Genomic DNA, 24,260 nt, shown 5'->3' with positions numbered 1-24,260 from the left:
AAGACATTCCTGCAGTTTAACTCATTGGTGTGTGTTATCTGGCTTCATGGACAGATAGAGCTGGGTGTCACCAGCATAGCAGTGTAAATGTATGCTATGTCTTCTAATGATGCTGCCTAAGGGAAGCATGTATAATGTAAACAGAATTGGTCCTAGCACTGAACCCTGTGGAACTCCAAAAAAGAAACATATCAATTTGCAGCCCCTGTTTCTTTCAGCCAAAACTAAAATGGAGCATGACTGCAAGACACACATCAAGAAAATATCAAGGTGCCTTCTCAGGAAATACAAGCTGGATATAGATATTTTTGTGTGTGTGTGTGAGTGAGAGAGAGGGTGAGAGAAAGAGACCCCTAAAGCCCTGCTAGCATGGGTAAATCCCTGCAGTCAGGAAACTGCTGCTCTGTCAGTTCACAGCACTAAGCCATGCAGAGCCATTAGTGCTCACAGTCACAGTGTGTGTCCAAACCAGCAGCGCACACACACACACACACACACACACACACACACACACACACACACACACACACACACACACACACACACACACACACACACACACACCTCATGGTGCATTCTCATCAATAAAAAGCTTCACTTTGCATTACTCGCATGAATTGAGTTCTGTTTCTGTTACCAAATACTCACATTACTAATTCCAGCACAAAAACCAATGTGGTTAATTTTCAAAGATAACAAAATGTAAAAACAGAACAACAAATGCAGCTGGAGTCCTAATGCAAACAAGCGTTATCAGTGGTTCTCCCCTGAGTCACCCTGCAGTCTAAAGGCCTACAGACCTACTCACCAACCAAACACAGGGTCACCAAACAAAGCAGCATCAACAATGAGGTGCTCGCTTTGTAATGCATGCTGTGAGTAACTCGCTCTCGCAGGTTTAATCCATATCAATACTGAGTTTCTGTGTCTTACTATTAATTTGTAAAATAAACAAGCTTTGTTAAATAAATCTGTACAATTCTTTTTGTAAGACTAGCTCATTAAGTTTTATTTGATGCTGCACGAGGACAGGCCTGCAAATCTCACTGCTCTTTTTCCAACTCTGGGGACAGACAGAAGGAAGAAATCTTGGAACCAAAGACAAAACTTCCCACACGTTTTAAAGAGGTAAAAGCCAGCAGGTAGCATGGGAGCAGAGCAGGAGCATCCTTATAATAAGAAAGTACCAGTGACCAAGTCTATGAAATGACAAAGCAGAACATCCATACATCTTTTAATGGTAAATGGACTCTTATGTAGCACTTTTCTACTCTCCAGGAGAAATCAAAGTGCTTTACACAACAAGCCTCGCTCATACAGCACGCTGATCAGGTGTGAAAGATGCGCTCTCTCTGGGATTTTACTCACCATGGGGCTTTTTGGACGCTTCATCAATGTTTCTTTTTTGTTACAATGTCTTATATTTTAGAGTGATTTCATTAAATGTTGTCATTGTTGTGCTTCAAGTTGTAAGCCTTGTCCTAAACAGCATGATCGAAGACATTCCTTTGTTTCTGTTCCCCTCCCCAGCGTGTCAGATGGTATAGTGATGTTTAACTTCCTGCCCTTTATGACCCCAACTGTGCTACTCGTTCTTGAGTGAGTGTCTGTTTATCCAGCAGCTTCAGGAATATCTCTCTGACATTATACTGCACTGACCATGTCTCCCAGTACGAGTCTTTAACAGAGTAATGAATGACTTTGCCTTTGTAGGTTTGATGTGGCACAATAAAGCTTCTAATTTACAGTAAATTCTCTGTAGAAATAACTTTGGAACCGTTATTAGGATAGTATGCAACTATAAAAATGGACAGTAGACACACGTATTTGATGGGCTGTCAGTTTAAGAAAATGACAGTAAAAGAAGAATTTAGAAAGATGTTGCAGCTAACTGCACTCTGTGCTAGAGGAACAAGAGGAAACCCTCTAAACCCTCTACCTCTAAATCTGCGCTGTCATCAACAGAAATTAAACCTGACTTTTCAGGTTAAGCCTCTGGGGTCCAGGGTACCATTGGCCACTTTTCACTACTTTGTATTTCACCTTTAAATTTTCTTCTCGTGCCTTCTGTGGCATCATTCTTTTCAGCACAATCTCACGTCTGAACTTACAGTAATGTTTTCATTGACATACTGTACTAACACAATTGATCTGAAATCGCATAAAAACATAAAAACCGAGTAGGAGAAAGTTCTATTTTTTTTACTGTAAAAACCACAGACATGTTTATTGAATTATTTTCATAACTTGAAATGCAAATATAAATTGTAGATTAAGTTAGAAATAAAGTTATATTTAACCATTTACCTAAAAATAATACATCTGGCATTTTTTTGTACAGCTATTTAAAAATACTACTAACACTAAAATTAGAGAACAATTAGTTGTCACAATAAGATGCCCCACAAATTATTTGTGCCAGTGCAAAAACTAGTTTGTCGGCCACAAGACAGAGGAGAACAGCACAGGAGTAAGGCTGCTGCATCAGTCCAGTGTTTCCACTGCCGTCTGCCTTTGGTGGCTTTCCTCATTGTTTTGACACACAAAGCTCATGACTACACTACACACTAACTACATGCTAAACGTCACACATCTCTCACAACTCAAAAGTCGCTGTCGATATCGCTCTCTCTCGCCGCCGTCCCAAAACTTTCCCCTCTTCCTAAATAACCAAATCACAGGTGCTGCCAAATCATGGTACATTTACACCAATAGCTGCCCCCGGAGGGTGAATAACACTCACGCAATCAATCCCCAGCGTAAGATGTGAAAAGGCTCTGGGCTGAACCATTTTAAGTGGTGGGGGGTGCTATCTTATTTTAATGAACAACACTGACATATGCAAAACTAGGGTGGCACATGCTGCCCCTGTAGATCCGCCCCTGTGAGGAGGGGTGCCACATACTGTGACATAATGGGAAACCCTGAAAACTGAGCCGAACCATGCCGAGTCGATCTGAGTAGGTACTAATGGGCTGTAAGTCACAGTCAGACTAAACAACACACAGACATGTGTACTTTTCTTTATTTTAACTCAGATTGCACATGTGCACCACTGAACATTGTACGTAAGCAGGAATCCTTCACCCCTCCTCCAGCAGAGCAGCCCTAAGGGGTGCTGAAGCTTAATGTCACATGTTTACTTCAGCTACACTGCAGTGGTCAGCTTTGGTCTCAAGAGTCCACAAAAGTCTGGGGGGCTATCCTAGTGGTCCTTTTCCTGAGAGCAGCGGTTTTCTTTGTTCTGCCCTCCCACTGGCATCGCTCTGCTCATTTTTCTATTATTAGATACAGCTGATTGGAGCTAGAGCCACGTGGCTGGGGCACATCGAATGCTGCAGCTGCTCCTGTAGCTCAGGGAGAATCAATATTTATGTGGAACTAAAGTATTGAAGCTGAACAGAATCTAGAGTTATGCTGAGATGAAGATGTGGTCTTGTGTGGAATGAGACAGAATGAACTCCCAGCTGGAGGATGCTGCGTGGATGCTGCGTGGCTGTCACTGCTGCTGCGGCTCAGTCTTGGCCCGCGCTCTGCTTGTCAGCCTGGTCAGGAAGCAGAAGCTGAAGTGGAACTGCAGCACGTCGCACACTTTGGACCAGAAGTGTCCGGTGAAGCGCTGGAACAGGCGGTACTGAGCCAGGTGGTGATCCAGCAGCTTCAGGAGCACGAAGCCTGCACACGACAGCAAAGCCAGCACGAGGTGTCTGCGCGTGCGCACATCTCCGTGCGTCCGCTGCACGTCAACCCCTTTGTACACCGCAAAGAGCACGTGACCTGCGAGCGCCGTGTCGAAGCCGCGTCGGTGTGCGATCGCCAGTCCGTAGCTGAGAACGGAGCCGAGTTCGAGCGTCGCCGCGTGCGACGCGCGCCATTCGGTCCGCCTCTCGATAAAGTCGATCCACACCGGCACCCACGCGAAGATCGGTAAAGTCAGCCACTGGTCGAGAACGGCTGGAGCGCGCCGCAGCATGGCCAGGCGCGTCCACTGTACGGGGCCGTAAAAGACGGCCATGAGGGCGAACACGTGCCTCAGGTAGCGGGCGCGCTCCGACTCAGCGTCGTCCCCGCGCCACAGCAGCCAGTACAGCCCCACGCACACGTAACCCACATTGACCACGCAGTTACAGGGCATCGCCAAGAACGCGGGCAGACCGTCGACCCGCCTCTCCGCGTAGTGCTCGGAACTCAGGTCCACGTCAACGTCCGCGAACAGGCCGGTGTTCACCAGGCCGACACACAGCAGGAAGCCCACGGACACGTGCACCACGGCCCGCCTCATCATCTCCGGACCTCCGCTCCGAGACTGGAACCAAAGGTCTTAGGTGTTTTTCCGCGTTTCAAAATCACGTGGTACAGAAACTGAAGGCTTGGATTGGCTGCCTTGATCTGGGCATGGGGCCGGCAGCCTCGAAACAGACGTTTAACACTGTCACGAGCGTCAGAAGCGCAGATCTGGCAAACACTGCTCAAGGCGTGGGTCAAAACACCCAGGTCACGTGACCACGACCAGACAAGGGTTAGGTTCCTGCTTCTTGTAGAGCCAGGCGCAAGGATTCACTGTTTATTATCCAGAGTCATTTGGCCTCGTCAGCACTGAATGACAGCTTTGGAAGGAAAACAGTATCCTCAATATCTCATTATTATTTTTGATGTGGACTGTGAAGAGTCAATAAACATTATATAGATATATCAATAACAGATAAATATCTTATTCTAATGATTACTGCGAGAACGTGAGACAGACAGAGACTGCTGGGCGATCTCCATTCACTCCTATTAGCAGAGAGAGAGAGAGCCACACACTGCTTTCAACATCAAATGTTATTTGGTGCTCCAGCTAGTGATGTGCAGATCAATACTGAAATATCGATTCCTCCGATACCAGTCATTTATGTTCTAGAATCGATTCTCACATTAAAATATCGATATTTTAGTAATTTAGGGTAAATTTGTAGTTTATCATTAACAGGAACACAGTGGAAAGTAACTATAACATTCGGATTGTCTGCATTGGAAGGAACTACGTCCTCTTCCACCTTTCATAGTCATGTGTGAAACACGGCTGCATAAATGTGTCGCAGCCTCTGGCGTGCGCACTCACAACAATGGCTGAGTGTAAACGGAGTCATGTGTGGACGTGTTTTACATCCACAAACAGCCGAGACGTGGTTTGCGATACATGTGGCAAGAAAGTGAGGTGTTGTGGCAACACCGCTGACCTCGTCAAACACCTCACAGTAAATCATATCACAGAATAAGACGAGCGTATGCTGAGGCGAACTGAAGAGGAGGACAGGGACAGGTGCTGCCAGGGCGAGACAGACGTCTCTCACGGAGTCCTTTAGTGCTGCAGGCAGGCAAGCTGTTCAAATAGGCACAACTTCAGTTTTTTCATTTCTATATGATGAATTCTGCATTATTAAATGATAAGGACAAGTAATCTGATGTCCTGTAATCACGATGATTTGAGATACAATAAAAGATACAATAAATAAATAAAATAAGTTTTTGTACAAAGTATCGGTATTGGATCAGTATCGTCGATACCACCCTTATTTTTACTTGGTATCAGATTGGAAAGGAAATCAGTGGTATTGCTCATCACTAGCTCCAGCGACTTCATCCTCACTAGACCCCCGACACACACTGTGCCACCATAAGGAATACATGCATACTGTGAAAAGCTATAAAATTAATTAGACGCGACCCAATTCAATTCACATTACACATGAGTTTTTCCATTTCCTTTTTATTCCCACTGATGCTTCTGGTGCGAGTATCTCACAAACAGCAGGAGTTATGCAGGTTCACTATGACCAAAACTCCAGACTCACAGTAAAACATCACGCCAGCATTACAAGATACAAAATCTACAGCAGGATAAAATCAGAGTTTCTTTATAGTTCAGAGGCTGCTCAGCAGAGGATCATTTAAACATGCATGCGATTGGTCTGAATTTGCCCATAAATATGTGATAAACAGAAGGAAAACACATATAGTCTTTTCATTTAAATATATATGTTTAAATTTATAAAAAATGAAGTCTTGTGATGGTGCTGTTTTTTATTATGTTGCTCTTTTTTTTGTTTGCTTTCTCTTCTGTTTTTTTTTCTCCATACAGGTGACCCAGGTGTTTTGTTTGTTTTGTTTTTTTTTCTTTCTTCCCCCCCTTCTCACCGTCTCTTCTCCCCTTTGGTTTTCTTTCTCTCCCTCTCTTTCTTTCATTCTTTCTCCCTGTCCTATCCCCCAGTCATGTCTGTCCCGTTTGTAGCAACTGAAAATAAAATAAATTCATAATTATAATAAAGGTCAATCAAATGGACCAATATGGCAAGGCCATGATGATCCACTTGGTAAAATAAATCCGCTTGGCATCTTTCTTGGCCTTAAGACAACAATTCTGATGGCTAAAGATCCAAACGGGACACAAAAAAAAAAAAAAAAAAAAAAAAAAAAAAAATGAAGTCTTATTCTATGCCAGCTTTGCTTGAAAAACTCCTAGAAAGCTTAAAAGTCAACCAAACACGTGCAAAGTTTCACATCTTTGAGCAAAAAACAAAGGTGAGTCCAACAACAGCTGTAAAACTGTGTGGTTATTACAGTAAACCTTCCTCTGCATGCTTTGCCTTATACATCGGTTTGTTGTGAGCAACACACATGTTAACAGAGATTTTTCTGAAGCACACTGAGCAGCACACTGCTGTCTTTAACAGTCTTTTTACTTTTCTTTCCTTGTTTGCACGACGATTTCTCCAAAACACGTGATGATTGACAGAATGATGTCATTAAGATTCGTTGAGTGTGTTTAGTTTTGATCTTCATGAATCCCATGCGAGCCTCATCCTGTGCCCTCATAGGTTGAGGCTTAACTCCTAATCTCTGCAGATATAACAGAAGTACTGGACTTAAGCTTAGGTAAAGATGAATGGACAATAAGACAAAGAGTCCAAGTTTAGTAACAATAGTTCATGTAAATACTGAGATCTGGAATCATGTGGTCAAACAAATAGGAGCATTGCGACAAAGTTGGGATTGTGTGCTGGTCTCAGGAAATGGTAAATGGTCTGTATTTGTATAGCGCTTTTCTAGTCCCTAAGGACCCCAAAGCGCTTTACACATCCAGTCATCCACCCATCCACACACTGGTGATGGCAGCTACATTGTAGCCACAGCCACCCTGGGGCGCACTGACAGAGGCGAGGCTGCCGGACATTGGCGTCACCCTCTGTAGGCAACGGGTGAAGTGTCTTGCCCAAGGACACAACGACCGAGACTGTCAGAGCCAGGGCTCGAACCAGCAACCTTCCAATTACAAGGCGAACTCCCAACTCTTGAGCCACGATCGCCCCAGAAAGGAAAGGAAAGTTTCAGAGTTTAAGTGGAATAGTGGTATATGCTCCATAGAAACAATAAACTTGTTGATGTAGAAAATTTATAAAGATTTTTATTTTCAGTTCTAATTTGCTGCCAGTGTGTTTTAAATAGCAGGAACTGCAACTGCTAGAAGAGAGACCAGGCTGATTTATCTTCAGGAAATATTCAGTCAATAAAATGTCTCTTTGATCTGGAAAAAAACAACTATATATCTCTGTCATTTGGCCACGGGACATATTTTGCACAGTAGTACACAGAACCAGTTAGAGGGCACATGGAAAATCAGAGCTACCGGCAGATTCCCTTGTCTTCGGTGTCTGAGGAAAAAAACGGCCTACAGTTTGTACCAATTTGTCACACTTCCGTTCAGCTTGTTTAGAGGTCGAACCACATTTTAGCAAACCCGAGAAGTGTGCGGTTGGATGGAGGGAGATACAGTGCCAGGGGTCCCTCTTTGGATGTGGGCAGGTGCACCCTCATATGAAGGAAACAACAGCCATTACATCCTATCCATCTCCTAAAGCCAAAAACTTCGCAGCACTTACCAGCCCCTTGACTGCCCTCAGCTGAAATGGTGCCCCAGATCTGGTCCGGTGGACAGAGCAGAGCCAGGTGGCATTCGTGCAGGTGAAGAAACTCCCTGTGGGGAACCCCGGTGATATCTGGCCTTTTAAGTTCAAGGTGGTCCATAGGCCAGGGCTACAGGTGGTCATGGCTGATTTCCTGTCCTGCTTGCGGGGGTGTTTTGGCCTGAGGCAGATGATGGGGGTATGTGGCAGGGTGTGATTTGTGGATCAGTTACAGGGGATGGGTGGAGCAGTGGGTTAAGGGGTGGTGTCGGGGGAGGCTGACCACCACAGGGGATCTCCGTCATCTAAGCAAGAGAAGGCAGCTGACTAGCTACACTAACAAAGATTGACAAAGAAATGGTGCAAATAAACATTCACTACTCTGCAATGCCGAGTTTGCCAGGTCCTTATGCTACATCTGCATTACTGTACATACATCATAATCAATCTAGTCCTTTTTTGTATGCTTCTAGAACTGTGATGTTTTTTACGCTTTCCTGCATCCCTCCATGCCGACAGAGCTGACAGGGCTCCATGTGCAAAGCTCCCTCAGCCTTCCCAAAAGTTGATTCTGTTCTTCTGGACGTTTTCAGTGGGAGAAACATTTCGTCACTGCTCCAGGTGACTTCTTCAGTCTCAGCTAAATGGAAGGCTTCCAACCTTTTAAACAGTACATTTGCATAATGGTAATCATCTTCTACTATTGCCTTTTTTTATCTTTCTCCATCTGTGTCAAAAGTTAGCTCTCTGTCTTTTCTCTCCCTGTGAAATACAGCAGCTGCGCCTTTAGCTGCAACACACTGTGTGACAAACTGCACACAAACAGTTTGTGTGTTTGCTGCATTTGAAATTACCTGCCACTGAAAAGGCATTATTGCCTGCATGGTTGCTTGTTTTCTGTAGGGCTAGCTAGATGCTGAAGTACTGCAACCGGAACTTATGGACACCTGCAGTTGTTCTGGTGTTACTGCAAGAAAAATAAAAAAAACCCTCTTTTTATGCGACATCCCCTGGTCATTATTACACAAACAGAAATTACTTAGGATTGATACCTGAAAATTCTACTAAGTACAGTAACAAAGTATTTGTACTTTGTTACTTCCCACCTCTGGGCAACACTTTGCGAAGATGACAATATTTAGATGCTTGGGAGAGCGTCTGTCTGTGCCTAAAACGGTTGCCTACAGAAGAGTACTTCCGTTTGTAGCCATATGATCCTTGTGGCCACAAATGTAGTCGAGCCCTAGTGACTTTGATAGCATTCATAAAGAGGGACATTATTGTGAGACCTGAAAGCATCTGAGGGTTCAAAAACACTTTGTGTGAAAGCTCTTTCCACTCCGCCATAATGATCTTCGGGAGAGAAGCTCATAATGAGAAGAATGAGGACGATGATGGTGACTCTGAAGCTGAGGTAGCCAGCCTGACAATCATCCCTCCCCTACTGGCCTTAACCTTAAAGCAGAAAACTTACAAGCAGAAGTCTGGAAGCTTAAAAGTCTGCTTAGAAGAGTCACCGGAGCTGCAAAAGGGCTTTGAAGCAGCTGGATGATGGCAACTTCTTAGGGAGGGGCTGTATGATTAAGGCCTCTTTGACGATCCACATCCCCTGGAGAACCATAGACCGGAGGGGCAAGAGGACTGCACAGCCAGATCTGTTTGGCAAGGTAAACGCCATTATGGTCCTTTACTTACTAGCAGTGGCGGTCCTAGCCCGTTTGGCGCCCTGGGTGAACACTCCCTCTGTATCATAATGTTAGGTGTTTTAATGTTTGTTGGTTTGTTTTTATTTTGTTTTATTTTGCGAGTTGGTTATTAGATGCTGCTCCAGCCAGCCAGAAAATCCCCCGCCGCCCCGCCCTCCCCTCCCTGTACCGCAAGCAGCAGGTGCACCTCGCAAATGGAGGGCTCCCTTACTGCCAGCAGATGGGCGATAGAAAACCGATCGGTGCCTATGCCATCCCCAGTATGCGCTGGCATGAGTACGAGCAATTTTATTTTATTTTTTTTGCCGATGCCCGTGATGCCGCCCCCCACCACGATGCCGCCCTGGACAACCGCCCGTGTCACCCGTATCAAAAACTGCTACTGCTTACTAGAACCTTTGCTGGAGCTGTGGAGGCAAACCTAGAAGATAATCAAAAAGAAACAGTTGACCTCCTCAGACAGTTCAGGTTCGCTGGCCAATTAGGCTACATGTCCTTGACAGAGCATATTCATTCATTTTTCATTCATTTATTTGTTCATTTTCAGGCACAACAAATGCCTATATTGAACATAAAATGCACAAAACAAAAAGCAAAAATTGCCTGAAAAAGGAGTGGGACGAAGAAAACTTACTAAACTTATTAAATCCCACCCCTATACTCACTCATCAACAAAAAAAAAACAATAAACTTCCTGCAGCTACACTCATCATTGCATACAGACCCATCAACAGCCCCGGGCACATACAAGCATCTAAACGGCAGCTTGCAAACAACAATTAGAGACTTCATAACTGAATACAGAATATATAAATTATAAATTGCATTACCATAGGTAACAGGCCCTTTTTGGGCCGGGCACGGCCCAAAAAGGGGGCATGGGCCCATCCTCCCGCAGGCCCACCACCCGCAGGAGGTGCCGTAGGGGTCGGGTGCATTGTGTGCCGGGCGGTGGCCAGGAGTGGAGGCCCTGGCGGACTGATCCACAGCTACCAAGACTGGCAATTGGGATATGGAATGTCACCTCTCTGGTGGAGAAGGAGCCTGAGTTTGTGCGTGAGGTTGAGAGGTACCGGCTAGATATAGTCGGGCTCACCTCTACGCATGGCTTGGGCTCTGGAACCAGTCTCCTGGAGAGGGGCTGGACTCTGTCTCAGTCTGGAGTTGCTGCTGGTGAGAGGTGGCGGGCTGGGGTGGGAATTCTAATATCCCCTCAGTTTGCTGCATGTACGTTGGGGTTCTTCCCAGTGGATGAGAGGGTTTGTTCCCTGCGCCTTAGGGTCGGGGAACGGGTCCTGACTGTCATCTGCGCTTATGCCCCGAGTGGCAGTTCAGAGTACCCAGCCTTCTTAGAGTCCCTGGGTGGGGTGCTGGAAGGTGCTCCACCTGGAGACTCTGTGGTCCTGCTGGGAGACTTCAACGCTCACGTGGGTAACGACAGCGAGACCTGGAGGGGCGTGACTGGGAGGAACGGCCTCCCTGATCTGAACCCGAGTGGTGTTTTGTTATTGGACTTCTGTGCAAATCACAGTTTGGCCATAACGAACACCCTGTTCAAACATAAGAGTGTCCATAAGTGCACGTGGCACCAGGAAGCTCTAGGCCGTAGGTCGATGATCGATTTTATAATCGTATCACCAGACTTGCGACCATATGTTCTGGACACTCAGGTAAAGAGAGGGGCTGAGCTGTCAACTGATCACCACCTGGTGGTGAGTTGGATCAGGTGGCGGGGGAGGACGCTGGACAGACCTGGTGCACCTAAACGCGTAGTGAGGGTACGCTGGGAACGTCTAGCAGAGGCCCCAGTCCGCGAGATCTTCAACGCACACCTCACCTCCGGCAGAGCTTCAACAGCATTCCGAGGGAGACTGGGGACATTGAGTCCGAATGGACCATGTTCAGCGTCTCCATTGCCGAAGCTGCTGCATTGAGCTGGGTGGTTTGTGCCTGTCGTGGTGATAATCCCCAAACCAAATGGTGGACACCAGAGGTGAGGGAAGCCACCAGGCTGAAGAAGGAGTCCTATCAGGCTTGGTTAGCCTGTGGGACTTCGGAGGCAGCTGATAGGTATCGACAGGCCAAGCGGAATGTGGCTCGGGCAGTGGCTGAAGCAAAAACTCGGGTGTGGGAGGAATTCGGAGAGGCCATGGAAAAAGACTTTCGGACTGCCTCAAAGAGATTCTGGCAAACCGTCAGGAGTCTCAGGAGGGGAAAGCGGTGCTCTACCTGCACTGTGTATAGTGCTGGTGGAGCGCTGCTGACTTGGACTGAGAAAATTGTCGGGCGGTGGAAGGAATACTTCGAGGACCTCCTTAATCCTACTGACACGTATTCCGAGGAGGAAGCATAATCTGGGGATGAGGGGGATGACCCACCAATTTCTGGGGGCGAGGTCACTGAGGCAGTTAAACAATTTACCGGTTGATCTACATCCCTACCCTCACCTATGGCCACAAGCTGTGGGTAGTGACCGAAAGAACGACATCGCGGATACAAGCGGCAGAAATGAGCTTCCTCCGAAGGGTGGCTGGCCTCTCCCTTAGAGACAGGGTGAGAAATTCAGCATTCCGGCAGGGGCTCAGAGTAGAGCAGCTGCTCCTGCACATCGAAAGGAGCCAGTTGAGGTGGTTCAGCCGTCTGACAAGGATGCCTCCTGGGCGCCTCCTGGGTGAGGTGTTCCTGGCATGTCCCACTGGGAGGAGGCTCCGGGGCAGACCCAGGACACGCTAGAGAGATTATATCTCTTGGCTGGTCTGGGAACGCCTTGGTGTTCCCCGGATAAGCTTGAGGAGGTGGCTGGGAAGAGGGAGGTCTGGGCTTCTCTGCTAAGGCTGCTGCCCCCGCAACCCAGGCCCGGATAAAGCGGAAGAAAATGGATGGATGGATGGATGGAATTTAGCTTTAGCAGAATCAATTATACTGAACTAATTAGTTTACCCTGGGCTAATGCTGACCTTGTTCTGATCTCTGTGAGGAAAAAGGTCAGAGAGAGAACGAGCACACCCATGCCTGAAGACGTGCTTATTTCTGTGCTGAGTGGAAACCCAAATGTTTTTGATTCTAAACTGTAACACAGCAAAAAAGAAGCAAAGAAAAATCCAAAACCAGTTTGCAGGTTCACGGTTTTAGCAGCACTTTGACCTTCTGGTGTCTCAACTGTGAACATCTTCTAAACCACTCATCTTGCAGAGGATAAAGGGAAGAACCCCATATTGTCAGGGGTCCTGGATCATTGACCCAGTGTTTGGGACTTTTGTACTTTGTTTATTGTTGTGATGTTTCCTGGTCTTTAGTTGGTATTGTTTAGGTTTCTTGTGAGTCATTCCACCAAATCGATGCCATTTCCGTTCCCTGGATATTATATTTGTAAGTTCTCACGAAGGTGAATGGGGGTGGAGGCGATGTGGGAGGATGGAATCGAAGGGATCCGGGTGAGTAGTGATCTAGATAAAGTCGAGAAGGTACTTGGTCCAACAGCTCTGGCAGGGAGACAGGCAGGTGGAGGGCCACGATGAAGGGATAAAGGATGAAGGGTGAGTATTTTTCCCAATGTGAAGAGGTGACCGTGCCTTCGCTTCAGTCTCACCTAACCTCTGGAATAACCTCCCTCATACTATTCACACGTCTGACTCGATCCAGACCTTTAATTCTCCATTGAAAACCCACCTTTTTAGGTTAGCCTTCCCAGCCTCCTAGAGCAGCGGTCCCCAACCTTTTTTGCGCCACGGACCGGTTTATGCCCGACAATATTTTCATGGACCGGCCTTTAAGGTGTCGCGGATAAATACAACAAAATAAAACTAGTACCGGTACCGAAGAAAGAAGATTTATTCATAACACACGTGAAAAGACCCAGGAAAACAGAGTAAACGATAAAAACTGTCACGGTTCTGGGTCCGTTGGACCCAGTATTTTGAGTTTATTATGTTTTGGTTTAATTTTGCATCATGGATTGTTTTCTTGTTCTCTTGTTGTGGTTGTGATTATTATTATTAGAGTTTCATGTTTCTGTTATCCATGTTTTAGGAATTGGGGTTTCATGTATAGTTCAGTTCCATGTGTCATTTTCTGTCTCTCTGTGTTGAGTCCGTGTCTCTGAGTTGTGATTCATGTTTCCTGTTTTATTGTGAAAGTCTTTGTCTTATGTTAGTGTGTACAGCTTTGTTCCCCCTGTCTCGTTAGCCCTGATCTCTCCCAGCTGTGTCTCCCTCCTGTTGCCGATTCCCCCGTTACTACCCTGTGTATATAAGCCCTGTGTTTTCCCGTGCTCGGTGTTGCGTCGTACCATCAGATTATGCCTGTGTGTTTTTTGTAGTGATGGGACGTTCTGTATCGAGGCTTCGGAGCGTGTGTCGAGTAATGGAGGGGGCGTTTCCGCGAAGCGCGTATCGAGGCTTGCTTCATTTATGGGAGGAGCTGAAAATGATGACGTCCGAAGCCTCGCTGCCCGGCTGTACCACGTGACTGGTTCATGAAGTGGTTCGAACTTTGCCGCGAGATATGACAGCGATATAAACCCCTCAGACTTCATTCAAAAATGTGGGTGTTTGATGGAGAGCTGCGGTTAGTGAGAGTTTGGAGACCGTTTGGAGGTTTATGAGAGTGAGGAGAGAAAGTCAGGAGAGAATGGAGCCGGCTAAGAAGAGGAGGATGTCCTCCCCTGTGTGGGAACATTTTGATCTTATTCCTCCCAACAAGGTATGTAAATTTCTACAGAAGATGTATTGTCATGATACTGATGGTGCAATACAATTTATGTTGAGCTGTCTTGACTTTTGTACAAGGTGAAGTGTTTGCTATGTGCCAGGGAGCTGGGATATAACAACAACACCTCATCCATGCTTAGGCACTACAGAGCTTTGCATGAGAATAAGGGGAACACCGATTGTGGAGCAAGACCAGGTGAGCCATCAAATGCCATGATAATATAGCATGCAGTAATGTTACTAAATGATATAACAATATTATACAGCTGTTATAAGTTACGTGTGTGATATTTATATTTGTGCTTTATCTTTATTGTCTTTCCTCAGGAGAACAATCTCAAATAGATGAAGACCTGGTCAGCATGGTGATTGAGGACTCACAGCCATTTAGCATTGTGGAGGACAAAGGATTCAAAAGATTTGTTAAATCATTAAATCCTAGCTATGTTCTCCCCACTAAAAAGGTCATAAAAGCAGTGAAAATTTAGTTTTTACAGAATAAAATGTGAACAGGCAGGACTGAGGCTCAAAGCCTCAGTGTGTAGCTGTCCATACCTAAACGTTACAAAAGCACAACTACTGTCCACACCCCAACCACACCTCACCTCACAGTAAAGGATCATTTCCATTTCAAGCATTTCCAAATAATAATTTCCCATACTGCCAGTATAAATATACACAGTATACTGCCATCACTACAATATACATGTTTTACACACTCCTTTTGTTGTTGACATTTACAGGCTGTGTGCAAAATGCCACACTCTTCAAATTCATGCCAGCTATTATTTTTATGTCCAGTAGGTGTCCTGCTAGAGCAAATGAAGCTTCATGAAGCTTCGCGTTGGGGTGAACCAATTGGATGAAAAGCTTCAGTGCTTCATGGGGCTTCATCTGCCCATCACTAGTTTTTTGGTCTCAGTGTTCAGTCCTCACTTCATGTTTTGTTTTCTTGCCAGCAATAAAGCTGAGGTTTTTGAGTTGCATTCCGTTTTCCGAGTCCTGCATTTGGATCCTCATCTCTGCCTGCCCCCACACAGAGCCCTGACAGAACGACACGACCAGTAATGGATCCAGCAGACTCCGTATGGTATCGGCGACCCACAGTTTCCACCTTCCTCAAGGAGAGGGATAGGCAGGGGGCTAGGTGTGCCTGGGAGCACGAGTCACCATTCGATGGGTCTCGTTTGGCTCTGGGTGGGCCCCGCAGCTTCCAAACTGCGATGGCTACCGCCGTTCCATCAGCTGTTCCGTCAGGGATGCGAGGGGCCAAGCGCTCTCCCTCGACGGCAGTAGCTCCTCAGTTTTCTGGTGTCACTCCACCGTTGCTCTCAGAATTCAGGCCCTGCAGGAGGGGCAAGCAGCGACGAAAGAAGGATTATGTGGTGGAAGACACTGGGCTTACTCCACTGCAATCCTTTGCTTTGTTTTTGGGACTTCCACGTTCAGAGCTACACAAACTTCCCGCCTCTTCGTCCCAGCCCGGCCCACCGAAAGACTTTCGGCCCGGTCTGCAGGAGGATTCGCAGTCTGGCTTACCTCCCTCTTCCCAGAGTGAGCGCCGCTCACGCAGCCGTCGCTCCGCTTCCTCTGGACAGTCGGCAGTGGTGAGCAACAAAGACAGTCTTTCTCATGCTCCTCCTGACCTCATGAACGTAACAAACAATAAATCCACCCCTAAGATTCTGAAGACTACCTGCCATGCAAGTGGATCTAAATCTACTAACTTAAAGGTAGTTGAGTCTGTGTTTGTTAACCCTGTGAACCCCTGCTCTGAGGATTTAAGAACCTGTTTTCATTCTGCACAATCTGAACCCAGTGTTAAAATGACCAAGACTACTCTACTCAAATCTGGGGGGAGAAATGTTCGAACTGCTGTGAAATTTCCAGAGGCTTCAAGTTCTCTTTGCAAGTCAGCTGAAAGGGAGGTGGTTAACGTTTCTAAGCCAGCCTTTCAGCCATGTACTTTTCAGCAAGGGCGCAGGCAGTTGGTAGGGACAGAGATTGCAGGCTGTAACTTAGGCTCTCTGAAGGAAGAGGCTGTCTGTTCCCCAAGGACATTTAAGGACTCTAGTTGCACCTCTCTACAATCTATTAAGACTGTAGCTCTTCCCAGGGACTGTTCTGTGTCCCAGTTGAATGTTTCTGAGGTTGCCCACTCTGCTAAGACTATATGCCCAGACCCAGTTGGCAATATTGGGCATTTTGAGACCATTCCTGAGCTTCTCTCTCCTGTTTCTGCTCCTAGGGTAGCTCGGGCCCAGCGTTCCCCTCCACCCGTTTCAGTTCCTCGGGTGGGAGGGGTTGGTGTTCAGCTGGTGCCGACACCCGTTCCTGTGTCAGCTGGAGGCTCAGGTGAGCCCTTCCAGCAGTTTTTCTCATGTTCAGAAGGCTCAGGAGGATTAGCTCAGTCACCATCACAACCACCATCACTACAACCTTTATGGCAGTTCCCAGCTAAGTTTCCAGTATTTTCTGCTCAGCAGCCACCTGTAGCTCAGTGTCCAGTGTTTCCTGCTCAGCAGCCGCCTGTAGCTCAGTGTCCAGTGTTTCCTGCTCAGCAGCCGCCTGTAGCCCAGTCACCAACTCCACCACCACCACTTTCACCTCAAGTTCAGTCACCCATAGCTCAGTCTTCACCCCCGCTATCCATAGCTCAGTCGTTACCACAATCGGATTTTCTGCAAGCTTTGTTACAGTCCATAACCCAGTCAGTAGCTCAGTTAGTGGAGGAAACATTAGCGTTGTCATCTGCTAAGTCAGCCACTCATCTTCACCCTCAGCCAGGGGTCCCAATTGCTTCTGGTCCTGAATCTGCTCCAGCTGGAGGGCCCAAGGAGCCCGTCCAGCCTCAAGTTTCGTCAGCTGGGGGTTCGGGAGAACCCAGCCAGCCTCGAGTTTCGTTAGCTGGGGGTTCAGGTGAACCCAGCCAGCGTCCTGCCTCGTCGGCTGGAGGGCCTGAGGAGCCCGTCCAGCCTCAAGTGTTGTCAGCTGGGGGTTCGGGAGAACCCAGCCAGCCTAAAGTGTCGTCAGCTGGAGGGTCCGAGGAGCCGATCCAGCCTCATGCCACGTCTGCTGGAGGGTCCGAGGGGCCTCGTTAGCTGAGGGTCCTGGAGGACCCAGCCAGCATATCCTCACATCTGCTGACGGTCCGGGGAAGTCTGTTCAGCCGTCACCTGCTGACTCATCCCCCGCGACTTCTACATCATCGCCTGCAGCATTCACATCACCGCCTGCAGCCGTCCCGCTGCCGTCAGGTTCCGTGTCTTCGTCCACGCCTGGTCCAGCCTCCGTGTCTTCGTCCACGCCTGGTCCAGCCTCCGTGTCTTCGTCCACGCCTGGTCCAGCTTTAGCTCCGCCTTCGTCTTTGTCTGGTCCAGCTTCAGCTCCGCCTTCGTCTTCGTCTGGTCCTGCCTCGTCTTCGTCTGGTCCTGCGGTTGCCACACCGCCGTCAGAGCCAGCTCGACCCGTTCTGCCTCGCCTCTGCTGGCCGTTTTCCGGGCCTCTAAGTTGGCATCATGACCTTCGGGGGACGGCCTCCGGAAAGAGTTCGTCGCCGCCGCTGGCATCGCGGCCGACCTCCGGACCTGCTCAGTGGCCGCCACTGCCTTCCAAGTGGTCGGCCTCCTGATTGGTTTTGCCTGCGCCGCCGCCATTGCTTTCCGCACGGCCGGCCTCCACACCAGCTCTGTCACCTATGCCACCCACCTGGTCGGCCCCCGGACCGTTTGACTTATGGACTCTTGTGCCGGCAACCTCCGGGTCGGCCCCCCGACCTGTTTTCTCTGTTGTTGCCGTCTTCACGGTCGGCCCCCTGAACTTTTCGTGGACTCTTTTTGAGCTCTGGTTTCGTTTTGTTTTTGATGTGCTTTCCTGCGTTTTTGGACTCTGGTGCTCCTTGTTTTTTGTTTGCTTTTTTTTGTTTTGCTTTTATCGATTTTATCATTAAGTCTTACTTGCTTATCTGCGTACTCGGTTAAACAATGCATCCCACCTGCTAGCTCATCTGCTTTTGTACTTTACTGCTGTTTTATTGGATTATGTGAAGCACTTTGGCTACCTCTGGTTTTAAATGTGCTATACAAATAAAGTTGTATTGTATTGTATTGTATTGATGACCAGGCAGGTAACTATGGCAGAGAGAAAACACTATGAGCAAAATTGCAAACATTAAAGGATTTCATCATGAGAGCTTGACGGCCTGGCACTGACAGAGGTTAGCTGAATATCTGGCAGAGGTCTGTTGTGAGTGCTGGTCTTAAATGCAGTCAGGTGTGAAGGCTGATTGGAGTCTTTGCCTGAAGGTGGAGCCCAGCACTGTGGAAAAAATCCACACTTCCCCGCACCATGACACACCACTGTCAATCTGGATGACCTTGTGAAAGAAATCACATGTGACATAGAAAACATATAGTGCATGTATGGAGAATGTTCTGAGTGCAAGGACGGAGGAGGAAAACAGTTCAGGAGATACCCAAAGATGTGCTATCAATTCCATCCACTATGAGGATACAAATTCTGACCTGTGAGTGCTTTAATACAGAAACAACCCCCCACCCAAACGTTTAAATGTCTGTTGTTTCACTCATCGACAGACAGCAACCACAGCCATAGAAATTTTGTAAAAAAGTCCTGAAGTTGTTGGTGAAGGTGTCTAGTGGTGACCTCTACCCAGGTGTCATCACAGGTACAAGGAAACACATGTTGAGGTCTGTTGCATGCACATAACTGGGGTCAGCAGCTTCTTCTGGCCAGTTTGCTAAGACACACTGTGGTATCTCTTTGAGGACGTTTTGAGTATCATCCCACCACTGAAGCCAGAAGCCAGTCACAGCAGAAAAATATATGACAACATAATTTCATTTTGGAGATGTACAACAAGCCACCTGTTCAGAGGAATGTTTCTAATTCTTAGGCACTTGTTTATTTAATCTGTTTCTTTTTGTGTCCTTCTTCACCTGACTTTTATATCTGGTCACTCTTTCTCGACATCACATCTTCAGAGGTGACATCTGGCCTCACCCATTGTGACGTCCAGTCATGCTGTTGACATCTAATCACCCAATGTCCAGCCAAACCTTACCACCTGACTTTTCCATATACATGAATGAAACAAACGTTTAAACTTTCAAATCACTTCATTGCATGTACTTTTTTCTATGTTATTCTTGTCATAGAAAATCACATTACATATGAACATTAGATCACTCCCTCCCATCCTACATCCTCTCAGTGATTTCATGGATTATATTTTCTTAGTTAACATACTGGATGAATTCATACATGATTTTATATTGATCAGGAGTAAGCGATTAAGCATAATTAGCTACAATATCAGCAAAATCACATGTGAATTATGGTTCTGTGTTGAACCATTACATCACTTCATGCCAAATCACGTTTAATGGATGTATTGACATCTTTTTATTATATTTTTGGTTAAGAATGAAGATGATTTACAATGAGCAAATACAGATACACTCTGTTATCACACTGACATTTTAAACATGAAGGGCTGGTTGTTAAGACCTCACGCTCTATCAGATGTAAGGAGTGGAAAGCCTGAACTTCAGTGTCTCTCTCAGTCCCACATTTCTGTGATAGAGTTTATAACCCCATCCTCAGTGAAGCAAATATGACAGTTTCTCCATCTAACGAGTTATCACACTGCTGTTATCACACAGCAGGGCATGCTCTGAACAGGGAGGACACAGACTGGTGTCAGGAGTCAGTAGACTTGCTAAAACAGAGCATTATGACAGTGCCCATCCTATCACTTCACGACTCCACCCAAACCTTCTTGATCCAAATCAAATCAAATCAAATCACTTTTATTGTCACATCACATGTGCAGGTACATTGGTACAGCACATGTGAGTGAAATTCTTGTGTGCGAGCTTCACAAGCAACAGAGTTGTGCAAAATACAATAATGTAAACAAGCAAAATACAAGAATGGCTACATCTGAAACTAATAAATATATGTACAATATATAATAGTATATGCATTTCTGGATGTGTATACTAAATATTTTTCTACGTGTGTGTGTGTGTGTGTGTGTGTGTGTACACATATTTTACAAATTAAATAGAGTAAACAATAAATAAAATATATAAAAATATACAGAGTTGAGACATGTGCAAAACAGTGGCGTTACTGTACAGTATGGAGTGCATAATGTTAAAGTTCCAGTAGTGAAGCTGAGGTGTCTATGACGTGTTCAGCAGTCTGATGGCCTGGTGGAAGAAGCTGTCTCTCAGTCTGCTGGTACGGGACCGGATGCTGCAGAACCTCCTTCCTGATGGAAGTAGTCTGAACAGTTTATGGCTGGGGTGACTGGAGTCCATCCATACAGATGTGTGTGATCTGAGCTTAGGAGTAGCCTTAATGCAGAAGGATGCTGATGGTAGGGAAGCAGCAGCAGTGTACGGGAGTTAATTTATGCAAAAAGTAGGGCACTTGGGGCACTTCTAACCCAAGTCAGGGGGCTTCATGTCACAGTCTTCATCGACCACAACAGCCTCAGGTACCTGATGGCAAGCCCCAACAACATCAACCATTTGGCCCAGTGTTCTTGGCACAGACTTTGACTTTACCATTATACATAAGGCAGGCATGCACAAAGGGGTGCCAGATGCTGTGTCTCGCAACCGTCTGCCTGCTCCTGAGGGTGCCCCTATGGAAATTCTGACAGAACAGAGGCTCGAGACCTGCAGTTGTCGCCTTGTCTGAACATGGATGACACCTCGCACCTTTGTCCAAAACTGAAGCCTTATGCTTCTATGATTCTCCTGGGTAACTGTGTGGTTACTATCATGACCCCCCACCACTTGTCATATGGTAATCTCTAAAACCTTAGCCATAATGCAGTCTTGTTTCTTCTGGTCTAAGATTTCGGTGCAAGGGCTACGTCATGTCTTGCCAGGTTTATCAACTCATCAAGCCCAGTCACAGTAAGCCAGCGGGTATCCACAGGGGTGGATACCTGCTAGAAGTTGTGTGTTATACCAACATTTTGATGGTTGACTGCCCATAAATCGGGCTTGCCCACACCGTCCGCTCCACACTCTGCAGCTGTGAACTACTTACTTACTTACTTACTTACTTCCTCCACTATTTTGGGTAATGCCTACTTACTGGTGTTCGTGGACTATTGCTAAGTGGATTGAGGTATGTGCAGTTTGGGAGATGACAGCTCAAGTTAGTTAGTTACTAGTTAGTTACTCCTACAGAGGTTAACCATTCATCAGTGAACTGTTTGAGCTTGTTCTCTCCATTCTTGGGTGAACCCAGTGCCTCAGTACGGCGTATCATCCACAAACAAATCTCAAAACAGCCACAGAAGCTCAGGGAGGTCAACTACTGTCACGGTACTGGGTCATTTGACCCAGCGTTTTGTGTTTATTTTGTATTACTATTATTTTGTTGTTGTTATTATCATCCTTTGTTGTAGTTTATGCTGATTGTGCGTTTGGGTTTACACCCTTTGGTTCTTAAGAGGTTTGGTTTTGCGCTCCCTCTGTTTTGTGTCCGCCCATGTGTTCCCTATGTTCTGTCTGCACCGCATCTCTGAGTCCAATCTGTACATTTCCTGATTTATTTTGAAGGTCTGTGTCTTTTGTCAGTGTGTTCTGTTTGTGCTCTCCCTGTCTCGTCAGTGTAATCAGCGTCAGCCGTGTCTCCCAGCTGTTTCCACTTAGTTCTGTTCACCTCTTGTATTTAGTATCTGCGTCTTCCCCTGCTCGTTGTCACGTCGTACAACCCATATGGAAAAGATATATATAAATCTTATAAAGTTTGTATCTGTCTTGTGTGAAACCTTCATGAGTAAATCATATAAGCCTTATATGATTCATTATATGAAGCAAGCTAAAGCTGATGCAAGTCTTTTATAAGTTTTTCCTGTTTCTTTTCCATCTGGGAGCCTTCACTGTGTTCCGTTAACCTGTTTGCCTGCCCGTCAGTTTATGTTTTCCCAGTGTAGTTGTCTCCTGTTCAGTCTGCAACTGGCAATAAAGCTGTTTGTTTTGAGTTTCACCCTTGCCTCCGTGAGTCCTTTTGGGTCCTTTTCCCTGCCTGCCTGCACATAGCCATGACAACTACAGGTTAGCTAAGTTGAAATCGTCAAAGACGCGAGAGTCTTCCATGTCGTGAACATTTAGGCCTTCTATTCCTGGGACTCAGCGCCTCCTTTGGGATGGCAACCTCCAGTCATCAAGGGCCCAGAGGAGATGGGAGCGGAGACCCTCAACCCCCGTGGATAATGACAGAGATTTTCACCCCTTCAAGGATGTGCCTGTCTCCGATATTGGTTTCGTAATACTTAAAATGGTGGCTGAAAAGTCGCACAAAACTCACGATTCAGATTTTCGGATCTGCAGGTTGACTGACGCCGATAGCTCAACGATACAACGAAGAATAACACAGGTCTGCCATCTTAAGTAGTGCTTTAATCCACTGGAATCAAAACGACTTCACATCATTCATGAGAGATATGTTTGTCCTATATTTGAGAGGTTATAGCCCAACAAATATTTATAACTGTTTAAATTCCCACATTCACTTTTTGGCACAACACTGGTGTTTAAGCTTGTACTTGTGTTTGTGGAGGTACTGAAACAGTATAGGTCATTTTTTTATGCACAAGTTTAGGTTGCATGTATAGCACATTTGATTTGACATTACTTTAGATTATTTATTTATTTTTGTATTTGAGAAAATGTTTTATTTAAACAATTACATTTTAAGATGGCATGTAACTACAATGAAATGGTTTCGTTTTTGACAGATGCTGTATGCAGTTAAACTATTAAAACACTGCAGTTTCTAAAATGCAAACCACTGAGCAGTTCATTTTGAAAGACCTGTGTTTTTTCTATTTGGAATATTTATTATCGCCATATATGGGTTTATGTTAGCCAAGGTGTACGGCAGCTTTACGTCATCTGCAATAACTTTACAGCAGTAGGCTGTTTAGCGGTGAGAGTATGTAGCCGTTTTCAGGGTTGTTGTGTTTTGACTGGTCACTGCACGCTCAATGAAGCAACGTTGTAACAAAAAGTAACGCTTGATCGTTCTACAATTTTTGCTTATTAATAAGTCAAAAGTATTGTTTGCAGTTACTCGAATAATCGATGGAATAATTGGTAGAATACTTGATTACTGAAACAATTTGATAGCGTCAGCCCTAATTTCCAGGATATTTGCACTTTCTTTGATATTGTAAAAGAGACACTGCTCTAACCTTAAAACATAAATAAAAAATATGGGGCGCCGTTTGTAAACTGAAACATGCCGAAATTAACAGCAACATTTTTCCACATTTAGCTCTAAATCTTACAAAAACATGTTTTTTCGAGTCATTTTTTACAACATTTAGTAAAACATTTGTAACTTTTCATATTTAAAACAGGATTTTAAATGTTAAATCTAAATGCTAAATGTTAAATCTAAATGTTAAATGTTAAATCTAAATGTTATATATAAATCTAAATGTTAAATGTTAAATCTAAATGTTATATATAAATCTAAATGTTAAATCTAAATGTTATATATAAATCTAAATGTTAAATGTTAAATCTAAATGTTATATATAAATCTAAATGTTATATATAAATCTAAATGTTAAATGTTAAATCTAAATGTTATATATAAATCTAAATGTTATATATAAATCTAAATGTTAAATGTTAAATCTAAATGTTATATATAAATCTAAATGTTATATATAAATCTAAATGTTAAATGTTAAATCTAAATGTTATATATAAATCTAAATGTTATATATAAATCTAAATGTTATATATAAATCTAAATGTTAAATGTTAAATCTAAATGTTATATATAAATCTAAATGTTAAATGTTAAATCTAAATGTTAAATGTTAAATCTAAATGTTA

General features: G+C 45.3%; 2 protein-coding genes across 2 annotated transcripts; one reads left to right on the top strand and one right to left on the bottom strand.

Moving 5' to 3' along the window:
- Nucleotides 1–2,967: 2,967 nt before the first annotated feature.
- On the bottom strand, nucleotides 2,968–4,548 carry tmem187 (transmembrane protein 187). The gene has a single exon (XM_040005053.1). It carries the CDS (start codon nucleotides 4,283–4,285, stop codon nucleotides 3,500–3,502), a length of 786 nt encoding a protein of 261 aa, XP_039860987.1. The 5' UTR covers nucleotides 4,286–4,548; the 3' UTR covers nucleotides 2,968–3,499.
- Nucleotides 4,549–13,818: 9,270 nt separating this feature from the next.
- On the top strand, nucleotides 13,819–18,017 carry LOC120717152 (TSC22 domain family protein 1-like). The gene is made up of 2 exons (XM_040005008.1): nucleotides 13,819–13,959; nucleotides 15,270–18,017. The coding sequence occupies exon 2, from the start codon at nucleotides 15,429–15,431 to the stop codon at nucleotides 17,460–17,462; it is 2,034 nt and encodes a 677-aa protein (XP_039860942.1). The 5' UTR covers nucleotides 13,819–13,959; nucleotides 15,270–15,428; the 3' UTR covers nucleotides 17,463–18,017.
- Nucleotides 18,018–24,260: the final 6,243 nt, after the last annotated feature.

The sequence above is a fragment of the Simochromis diagramma genome, unplaced genomic scaffold (genome assembly GCF_900408965.1).
Source record: "Simochromis diagramma unplaced genomic scaffold, fSimDia1.1 OVJJ01000494.1, whole genome shotgun sequence".
Lineage (NCBI taxonomy): Eukaryota > Metazoa > Chordata > Actinopteri > Cichliformes > Cichlidae > Simochromis > Simochromis diagramma.
The sequence above is the reverse complement of the archived record's forward strand: the minus strand, read 5'-3'. Positions and strand labels throughout refer to the sequence as shown.

Coding starts and splice junctions, on each gene's coding strand:
- tmem187 (XM_040005053.1), bottom strand. CDS start 4,285: ATGATGAGGCGGGCCGTGGTGCACGTGTCCGTGGGCTTCCTGCTGTGT.
- LOC120717152 (XM_040005008.1), top strand. CDS start 15,429: ATGGATCCAGCAGACTCCGTATGGTATCGGCGACCCACAGTTTCCACC.